This window comes from Mastacembelus armatus, unplaced genomic scaffold, assembly GCF_900324485.2.
Source record: "Mastacembelus armatus unplaced genomic scaffold, fMasArm1.2, whole genome shotgun sequence".
NCBI lineage: Eukaryota > Metazoa > Chordata > Actinopteri > Synbranchiformes > Mastacembelidae > Mastacembelus > Mastacembelus armatus.
The window spans coordinates 855,002-866,182 of record NW_022872939.1 but is presented as its reverse complement, the minus strand read 5'-3'; the positions used below and the strand labels follow the sequence as shown (position 1 = coordinate 866,182).

At 42.3% G+C, this 11,181-nt stretch overlaps 1 protein-coding gene across 1 annotated transcript in view; it reads right to left on the bottom strand.

Annotated features, from left to right (window-relative positions):
* LOC113137750 (NLR family CARD domain-containing protein 3-like) overlaps nt 1-11,181 on the bottom strand; it is a 30,870-nt gene that overhangs the window by 8,191 nt on the left and 11,498 nt on the right. Inside the window, exon 6 of the mRNA XM_026319584.1 lies at nt 4,909-5,082. Within this exon, the coding sequence (XP_026175369.1) occupies nt 4,909-5,082 (174 nt within the window). The remainder of the gene's footprint in view (nt 1-4,908; nt 5,083-11,181) is intronic.

Here is an 11,181-nt window from a genome sequence, read left to right as displayed (position 1 = left end):
GTTAAACCTTTCCTAAAAAACCTAGAACTAATTGAGTAAAACTGAGGAAACGTTGAGTAAATATAAAGACATGATTAAAGTGTCACATTTTTGTAAATAATTTATTATATCTTTTCATGTGACAACACTGAAGAAATGACACTTTGCTACAATGTAAAGTAAAGAGTGCACAGCTTGTATAACAGTGTAAATTTGCTATCCCCTCAAAGTAACTCAACACACAGCCATTAATGTCTAAACCACTGCCAACAAAAGTCATTATATTTGGGCCTAAAAATCTCAGAAATAACTTTTCTAAAATTATAGCTACTCTAGATGGCATAGCCCTGGCCTCCAGCACTACTGTAAAAAACCTTGGAGTTATTTTTGACCAGGACATGTCCTTTAACTCACACATAAAACAAATTTCTAGAACTGCATTCTTTCACCTGCGCAACATTTCCAAAATTAGGAACATCCTGTCTCAAAATGATGCAGAAAAACTAGTCCATGCATTTGTTTCCTCAAGGCTAGATTACTGTAACTCATTACTATCTGGATGTCCTAATATCTTAATAAAAAGCCTCCAATTAATCCAGAATGCCGCAGCCAGAGTCCTGACAGGAACTAGCAAGAGAGATCATATTTCTCCTATATTGGCTTCTCTTCATTGGCTCCCTGTAAAATATAGAATAGAATTTAAAATCCTTCTTCTCACATACAAATCCCTTCATAATCAAGCTCCTTCATACCTTAAAGACCTCATAGTACCATATTATCCCAATAGACCACTTCGCTCTCAGAGTGCAGGCCTACTTGTGGTTCCCAGAGTTCTCAAAAGCAGAATGGGAGGCAGAGCCTTTAGCTATCAAGCTCCTCTCCTGTGGAACCAGCTCTCAGCCTGGGTTCAGGAGGCAGACACTCTCTGTACTTTTAAGGCTAGACTTAAAACCTTCCTCTTTGACAAAGCATATAGTTAGGGCTGGCTTCAGGCAACCCTGAACCATCCCTTAGTTAGTTATGCTGCTATAGGCCTAGACTGCCCGAGGACCATCGGTGCACTGAGCTCCCCTACCCTAACCCCCCCCTTCTCTCCCACCTCATGTATATTCCACCATTGAATGTTACTAACCTTGTGCTCTCTCTCTCCCCTAGTTTGTGCTCTCTCCCTCTCTCTCTGTTCTCTCTGTACCTTCTGCAGGTGTCCCTGGTCCTGGAGCTGTTTATCGCTGATGTGCAGTTACTGGCCCCACCAACTTGCAGTGTCTATTTGTTGTTTATTGTTGCTGTTCTTTTCTCTTTGCTCTATCCACTCACCCCAACCGGTCGAGGCAGATGGCCGCCCAAACTGAGCCCGGTTCTGCTGGAGGTTTTTTTTTCTTCCGTTAAAGGGAGTTTTTTCCTCTCCACTGTCGCCAAGTGCTTGCTCATAAGGGAATTGTTGGGTTCTTAGTTTTAGTTTTTGTAAAGTGCCTTGAGATGATTTGTATTGTGATTTGGCGCTATACAAATAAAATTGAATTGAATTGAATTGAATTGAAAAGTGAGTACACCCTTAAGTGAAAATGTCCAAATTGGGCCCAAAGTGTCAATATTTTGTGTGACCACCATTATTTTCCAGCACTGCCATAACCCTCTTCACCAGAGCTTCACAGGTTGCCACTGGAATCCTCTTTCACTCCTCCATGATGACATCACAGAGCTGGTGGATGTTAGAGACCTTGCGCTCCTCCACCTTCCATTTGAGGATGCCCCACAGATGCTCAATAGGGTTTAGGTCTGGAGACATGCTTGGCCAGTCCATCACCTTTACCCTCAGCTTCTTTAGCAAGGCAGTGGTCATCTTGAAGGTGTGTTTGGGGTCGTTATCATGCTGGAATACTGCCCTGTGGCTCAGTCTCCAAAGGGAGGGGATCATGCTCTGCTTCAGTATGTCACAGTACATGTTGGCATTCGTGGTTCCCTCAGTGAACTGTAGCTCCCCAGTGCCGGCAGCACTCATGCAGCCCCAGACCATGACACTCCCACCACCATGCTTGACTGTAGGCAAGACACAATTTTCTTTGTACTCCTCACCTGGTTGCCGCCAGACACGCTTGACACCATCTGAACCAAATAAGTTTATCTTGGTTTATCTTATCTCGTCAGACCACAGGACATGGTTCCAGTAATCCATGTCCTTAGTCTGCTTGTCTTCAGCAAGCTGTTTGTGGGCTTTCTTGTGCCTCATCTTTAGAAGAGGTTTCCTTCTGAGACGACAGCCATGCAGACCAATTTGGTGCAGTGTGCGGCATATGGTCTGAGCACTGGCTGACCCCCCACCCCTTGAACCTCTGCAGCAATGCTGGCAGCACTCATACATCTATTTCCCAAAGACAACCTCTGGATATGACGCTGAGCACATGCACTCAACTTCTTTGGCCGAACATGGCGAGGCCTGTTCTGAGTGGAACCTGTCCTGTTAAACCGCTGTATGGTCTTGGCCACCATGCTGCAGCTCAGTTTCTGGGTCTTGGCAATCTTCTTATAGCCTAGGCAATCTTTATGTAGAGCAATAATTCTTTCTTTCACATCCTCAGACTTCTTTGCCATGAGGTGCCATGTTGAACTTCCAGTGACCAGTATGAGAGACTGAGAGCAATAACCAAATTTAACATACCTGCTCCCCATTCACACCTGAGACCTTGTAGCACTAACGAGTCACATGACATCGGGGAGGGAAAACGGCTAATTGGGCCCACAATTTGGACATTTTCACTTAGGGGTGTACTCACTTTTGTTACCAGCGGTTTAAACATTAATGGCTGTGTGTTGAGTTATTTTGAGGAGACAGCGAATTTACACTGTTATACAAGCTGTATACTCACTACTTTACATTGTAGCAAAGTGTCATTTCTTCAGTGTTGTCACATGAAAAGATATGATAAACTATTTACAAAAATGTGAGAGGTGTACTCACTTCTGTGAGATACTGTATGTCTTACAACTGCTATTCCCGTTATATAAAAAGAATAGATATGGTGGAAAGAACAAGGAATGGCTGAATGTGAAAGGTGTTTGCTGAATGTGGTAATATTTATATGGACTGAATTGTGTTTGGTGTGTGTTGGGGGAATGATATGGTACATTGTTAAGTATGGAGAGATAACAAGGTTAGTACTTAATAAGACACAGTTGAATGTTTCTAATTTCCAGTAGTGAAGTTTTGTGTTGTATAGTAAGAGATAAAGTGAGTGTGGAGTACTCAAGTGTGAATGAGATAATTTACTAGTGGTGAGTGTAGACAGAGATTGGAAATAGAGCTCAGTGCGACCCGTGCCTGAACTGGGGGTCAAGAAGTTCTGTCTGACCAAAATATCACCGTGCCCTCTTCAGGGGTGATACAGACTAGAAAAAACCTAAAGGCAGGTCTGACCAATATCACCGTGCCCTCTCAGGGGTGATATAGACCTTCAGTGCCTAGGAAAAAGGACCGTGAGTGTAGCTACCAGAAGTAGAGATTAGTAGTAATAGAATTTCCAAAATTAGGAACATCCTGTCTCAAAATGATGCAGAAAAACTAGTCCATGCATTTGTTACCTCAAGGCTAGATTACTGTAACTCATTACTATCTGGATGTCCCAATATCTCCATAAATATCCTCCAGTTAACCCTCTGGGGTCTGAGGGGGTTTTTGGGGCCTGGACAAATTTTGACATGTCCTGACATTTGTGCTTTTTTCAGTGTCTTTTAAACATATTAATGTCTAAAGTCTAATAACACTGTAATCAGCACAAAATTGGCTACAATAATATGTGAGCTTCAAGAAAAAAGTGTTTATGCATGGTTAGTGAAAAACTACAATTTTTTACTCACTGAAATAAGACCATAAAACACAAACAGAACATTGGTTCACAAGACTTTGGAGACCAGCATGTTGTAGGCTAAAGTGTTTACTTCAGAGTGCTGTGAATGTCATCTTGTTCACACATTCACAGTAAACAATACACTGATTTAAATTTTCTAAGACACTTTTTGTCCAGAAAGGCCATATGCAAGAGGGTGTGTCTGAGGATGAGTAGTCATGTGATTTACCTGAGAAGACAAAAGACGCACTGAACGTCCAGACAAAGCCGCGCATAATGAGCCTTTCAGTCAATGTAGATGGGACGGATTAGTGCAGCACAATACAACACAATGAGGAGCCAAACGATCCTCATTTGAGTTAAAATCAGTGTTTTTACTCTGAGGACAAGCTAAACTATTTGTCTCTGTGAGGAATGTAAGGAGCGCCGCTTCACGTGCGTAACGCGCCATCATCCAAACGTGCCGAAAAAGTGAGTAAATTCTATGATGAAGTTTGATATTTTGTGTCATTTCTTGGGGGTGTGCACATATTTACCTGGTTCACCTGAGATTATTTACATGTGAACAGTGGACAGTGTAGAAGGCGGGACCGCATTACCTGTAATGAGTTGAGACAGGAAAAAACGGACTTCTCCTTACGTTCATACGGATTAAATAAAAAGTGATGATTTGTTTTTGACTTGAATTGTTTCACTCAAAAGAAAACATTTCAAGCTTTCTAGCCATATAATTCTTATTTTTATGAGCCAAGTATTCGCTGAGATTCTGGTTGTTTTATTTACGCGTCTGTGAAGAGAAATGGCAGAGACAGAAAAGTCCGAGAGCGCACCCTGTCGGCTTTCTTTATTTAAAAAAAGCACAACGTTTTGTTGTTATTATGATGGTATACCACTAAAACTAGACCCTTTACAGATTTGAATGATATACTTCTTTTATCTGTACGATCAGAATTGACGGAGTAATTTAAGTTTGTTTCGGCCTTATCAGAAAAAGATGCGTCAAAACGCGCTGGCGCGTGCGTCGACCCCAGAGGATTTTGTATTTATAAAAGATATACAATAGTAACAAAGTCAATGAACTGACCTCAGAGTCTCCAGTCTACAGTGTGAACTCTCAAGTCCACCACACAGCAGCTGCACTCCTGGATCCTGCAGATTGTTGCTACGCAGGTCCAGTTCTGTCAGATGGGAGGGGTTGGACTTCAGAGCTGAGGCCAGATAACCACAGCTGGTCTCTGACAAACTGCACTTCCCCAACCTGAATAAAGAAGCAAAGATGGGGATCAAATGATTGATTCTGAATGATTATCTGATTGATAATCAATCAGATGTGTCCTAATCAATAAGCTTTTCTCTGAAATGAGTAGAGGGACTTTGTCGTTCTGTTATTGTAGATCATCAGAATGCCAGCCTTCACAGTAGTTTGTGAAGAATCAGGTGTAAAAAGTCAGAATGTTGCAGTGGTTATTCTACCAGTTACCAAAAAATCAGTATCATCCAATTATCAATATTTCCCATCTGCTGCTGCTCAACTGACGTTCATGTTGAAGCTACGGGTTAATCAACTGCTTCATTAATGTTGATGTTGGTTCATTTAGTAGCTGCCAATACAACGGAGGATTTCTGACTTCTTCGCCATGAGACATTTTTTTGGTTTCACATGCTCTCACGCATGCTCTCATGCCACATCCCTGATTTCTCACGTTGAAGTGTCCGTTAACTCTGATCTACTTGTTCTTTAATATTCAGTCTTTGGATGAACCTGAGGTCTGATGTTACCTTCCCCAATTCATTGTGTTTGTGTCACGCCCTGAATCTGGAAAAAAAAAAGCAACAAATTATCTCAAACCCTCCCTCACTTTGAGTATTTGCCAGCTGTACACAAGTTTCAGAGCAGCTTAGATGTGACAGTATGTATATTTTGAGGATTTAAATTAGAGTATTAAACTTAAATAATGCAACCATAATCCAGTGTCTTCATGTGCTGGTCCCATGTCCAGGTAAATGCAAAGGGTATCCTACGTAAAATTTCAGCCAAATCAAACATGCGAATCACAAATATGACTTCCATACCGGATCGGTCGTGGCCCGGGTTAACAACGACCGCCACTGGTGCTGTTGACCTACAGAGTGCCAGTGAAAATTGGACTACTGTTGGTTGAAGAAGGAGAGGAGGAAGGCGTGTTCGTAGGTAAGAGAGAAGAGGAAGGGCAGGAGTGTAGGACTTAGAGTAGGGACTTTGAATGTAGGAATGTTGTCAGGGAAAACTGGAGAGTTGGCTGATATGATGGAGAGAAGAAAGGTGGATAGCTTGTGTGTTCAGGAGACCAGGTGGAAAGGTAGCAAGGCCTATAGATTAGGAGCAGGGTTCACACTGTTTTATCATGGTGTGGATGGAAAGAGGAATGGAGTAGGAGTTATCCTGAAGGAGGATTTTGCTAGGAATGTTCTGGAGGTGAAGAGAGTGTCAGATAGGGTGATGAGTCTGAAGCTGGAAGATGAAGGTGTGATGTTGAATGTTGTCAGTGGTTATGCCCCACAGGTGGAAGTTGTAAAAGGAAGAGTGTTGTGTGGCTTTCAGGCAGGAGCTGAAACAGGTTCTGGGAGGTCAGGAGGTTCTTCCAGATGACTGGACAGCTACAGCTAAAGTGATCAGGGAGAGAGGTAGGAGGGTACTTGGTGTGTCATCTGGAAAGAGGAAAGCAGATAAGGAGACTTGGTGGTGGAATGAGGAAGTTCAGGAATGTGTTAAGAGGAAAAGTTTAGCTAAGAAGAAGTGGGACATTGAAAGGACAGAAGAGAACAGACAGGAGTACAGGGAGATGCAATGTAAGGTGAAGGTAGAGGTGGTAAAGGCCAAACAAAGGTCATATGGGGATTTGTATGATAGGTTGGACACTAAGGAGGGAGAGGTGGATTTGTACAGGTTGGCAAGGCAGAGAGACAGAGATGGGAAGGATGTGCAGCAGGTTAGGGTGATCAAGGACAGGGATGGAAATGTTTTGACAGGTGCCACAAGTGTGATGGAAAGATGGAAGGAAGAATACTTTGAAGAGTTGAATGAAAATATTAGAACAGAGTAGAGGAGTAGAAGAGGTGACTGCTGTGGAGCAGGAAGTAGCAAAGATCAGTAAGGATGAAGAGTGGAAAGGCAGTTGGTCCTGACGACATATCTGTGGAGGTATGGAAGTGTTTAGGAGAGGTGGCAGTAGAGGTTTTAACTGGGCTACTTGAGGGAAATGAGTGTGAGAGGATGCCTGAGGAATGGAGGAGAAGTGTACTGGTGCCCATCTTTAAGAACAAGGGAGACATGCAGTGTTGTGGAAACTACAGAGGAATAAAGCTGATGAGTCACACAATGAAGTTATGGGAAAGGGTAGTGGAGGGCTTGGCTGAGGTCAGAAGTGAGCATTTGTGAGCAGCAGTATGGTTTCATGCCAAGAAAGAGTACCACAGATGCAATCTTTGCTTTGAGAATGCTGATGGAGAAGTATAGAGAAGGCCAGAAGGAGCTGCATTGTGTCTTTGTAGATTTGGAAAAAGTGTATGACAGAGGAGTTCAAAGTGGAGGTGGAACTGCACCAAGGATCGGCTTTGAGGCCCTTCTTGTTTGCTGTGGTGATGGACAGGTTGACAGATGAGATTAGACAGGAATCTCCATGGACCATGATGTTTGCAGATAACATTGTCATCTGTAGTGAGAGCAGGGAGCAGGTGGAGGAAATTCTAGAGAAGTGGAGGTTTGCTATGGAAAGAAGAGGAACAGAGTATGTGTGTAAATGAAAGGGACTCAAGTAGAACGGTGAGGTTACAGGGAGTAGAGGTGAAGAAGGCGGAGGATTTTAACCCTCTGGGGTCGACGCACGCGTTGGCGCGTTTTGACGCATCTTGTCCTGATAAGGCCGAAAGAAGAAAGCCGACAGGGTGCGCTCTCGGACTTTTCTGTCTCTGCCATTTCTCTTCACAGACGCGTAAATAAAACAACCAGAATCTCAGCGAATACTTGGCTCATAAAAATAAGAATTATATGGCTAGAAAGCTTGAAATGTTTTCTTTTAAGTGAAACAATTCAAGTCGAAAACAAATCATCACTTTCTATTTAATCCATATGAACGTAAGGAGAAGTCCGTTTTTTCCTGTCTCACCTTATTACAGGTAATTCACTGTTCACATGTAAATAATCTCAGGTGAACCAGGTAAATATGTGCACACCCCCGAGAAATGACATAAAACGTCAAACTTCATCATAGAATTTACTCACTTTTTCTGCGCGTTTGGATGATGGCGCGTCACGGATGTGAAGAAGCGCTTCTTGTATTCCACACAGAGACAAATACTTTAGCTTGTCCTCAGAGTAAAAACACTGATTTTAACTCAAATGAGGATCGTTTGGCTCCTCATTGTGTTGTATTGTGCTGCACTAATCCGTCCCATCTACATTGACTGAAAGGCTCATTATGCGCATCTTTGTCTGGTGTGTGGTGTGGTGTTCAGTGCGTCTTTTGTGTTCTCAGGTAAATCACATGACTATTCATCCTCAGACACACCCTCTTGCATATGACCTTTCTGGACAAAAAGTGTCTTAGAAAATTTAAATCAGTGTATTGTTTACTGTGAATGTGTGAACAAGATGACATTCACAGCACTCTGAAGTAAACACTTTAGCCTACAACATGCTGGTCTCCAAAGTCTTGTGAACCAATGTTCTGTTTGTGTTTTATGGTCTTATTTCAGTGAGTAAAAAATTGTAGTTTTTCACTAACCATGCATAAACACTTTTTTCTTGAAGCTCACATATTATTGTAGCCAATTTTGTGCTGATTACAGTGTTATTAGACTTTAGATATTAATATGTTTAAAAGACACTGAAAAAAGCACAAATGTCAGGACATGTCAAAATTTGTCCAGGCCCCCAAAACCCCCTCAGACCCCAGAGGGTTAAGTACCTAGGGTCAACAGTCCAAAGCAACAGAGAGTGTGGAAAAGAAGTGAAGAGACGTGTGCAAGCAGGTTGGAATGGGTGGAGGAAAGTGTCAGGTGTGATGTGTGACAAAAGAGTGTCAGCAAGAATGAAAGGAAAGGTGTACAAGACAGTGGTGAGACCAGCAATGTTGTATGGTTTAGAGACAGTGGTGTGAGAAAAAGACAGGAGGTGATGATGTTTTTTGGGAGTGACGAGGATGCATAGGATCAGGAATGAGTACATCAGAGGGACAGCTCATGTTAAATGTTTTGGAGAAAAAGCCAGGGAGATGTTCAGAGAAGGGACAGTAAAAAAACATTGGCAAAAGGATGCTGAGGTTAGAGCTGCCAGGAAGGAGGCCTAGAGGAAGACCAAAGAGGAGGTTCTTGGATGTAGTGAAGGAGGACATGAGGATAGTTGGTGTGCGTGTGAAGGATACAGAGGATAGGGTCAAATGGAGGCAAATGATTCGTTGTGGCGACCCCTAAAGGGAGCAGCCAAAAGGAAAAAGACAAGATTAGTTCAGAGGATTTTCTGCTGACACATGTGGCTCTTTAGACACAAATACATGAACTTTCTGTGAGACTCAGTCATTTGGAACTTAAGACTGAAGGTTTGACATATGCCTCAAAAAGATAAAGCAGAGCCACGAGAAGAAAAGACAAAGATATTCTTTTATTTCTCAAAAGATCAGCCACCCAAGAAAAGAGCCACATGAGAGACAGACAAACAATCAGGATGGACAGAACAACAACAACGACAGCAACAGACATGTCCAAGACAGACAGAAAAGCAGCCAACAGAACAGCGACAGATACAACAGCAGGCTGAAAAGCAGCAAAAAGCAAAACAAACAGCAAAAGACAGAATGTCAGATACAAAACCAAGAACAGAGGTGGCCTGAGCAGAGGCCGAAGAGTAGAGCCTTGGGTGGAGCAGGAACATACAGATGTATATTTAAAAATGAGTGGACCACAACATAGTCATTCATCACTAAAGAAAGTCTTAGCCACATTACTGGTGTTTTGTATGTTGTGTAGAAAACGCATATTGCCACCAGGGTCTTACAGATATTTAGCAACACATTAAGGGCAAGAGCCATCAGGAAAAACAGCAGGTCCTTCAGTCCACTTGACATGGGATTTCATGTGTCATGCTGCATATGATCAGCAGCATGCCAGTGCATTTCTGATAACCTTATTTATTGTATCTGTGACGAAAACTCAATATTGGCTTCACCACCAGGACAAAGCTCAGCAGGCTCCTGGATGATGGAGAAATCACACCACAGCAGATAAAGAAATTTCATGAAGTTGTATTGGCATTTCTGATCAATGCTGTGGTTTAAGCTGCCCTTACAAGAACCATTGCTCAAGCATGCAAAGTTTGTACATGTTCGAGGTTGGAATGTGGTTTAAAAGATGCCCTTTATTTTCTTGAGAGGTTAGGATTTTTCCCCTGCACCACAGGAGCATGACCTCCTGAATGACAAGTTCCTGGAATACCAGACCATGCCAGTGTGTCCCCTGTACAACCCAGAGGAGATAGAAATTGAGAGCTTCTGGGCTGAAACGGCAAGCCAAATAATAAGGTAAGAATTATTCTTGAACACCAGGAACACAATGGAAAATCTTGTGCCGTCCCAAGTTCAGATAAATGCAGAGGGTTGTGTCAGGGAGGGTATCTGATGTTAAATTATACCAAATCAAACATTCGAATCACTAACTAATGACTTCCATATTTCCACTTATTTACTACTCTTAACTGCCATGCTTATGCCATGCATATTGACTCTCCATGGATATTTTTATACATTACATACTATACACTATGCATATTTATAGGGTTAATTTTTATCATGTTTTACATTCTGTAATTTTTCATATTACAGATGTATAGTCAGTCTTTGCTTCTTGGTCCTGGGTGATGGGTGTGTAATTGCTCCTGTAAGAAAGGTAATTTCCTGCAAAGAATTGATAAAGTTCTGTTCTTCTTCTTTACAGGTGACAGGGTTAAGCCTGTTTGAAAGGCTCGCCAGCATTGCGAAGCTTGCCCTGGTGCTTCCGCACTCAAAAATGTGAATGCAGAAATTATGTTTTCTGTGGTGAGGATGAGCAAGACCAAGACCAGGAACAGCTTGGTCTGAAAGAAGGCCACAAGTCAATACAACAAGGCACACTAATAGGGTTGCAGGATGAGGCACAGTTTGTTGTTTGGACTGTTTGAGTGTCCATTAATGGTTATTTCTGTTTATTTTGTTTGGTAAGGATTAGAATTTAACTGGTTCTCAGTGGTTCAATAGACTGGACCCATTGGTACCCCCATGTTAATTTGACCCTTATTTGTTTGTACACATTCAGAGTCACACACCTGTAGTAACTTGACCCTAGACCT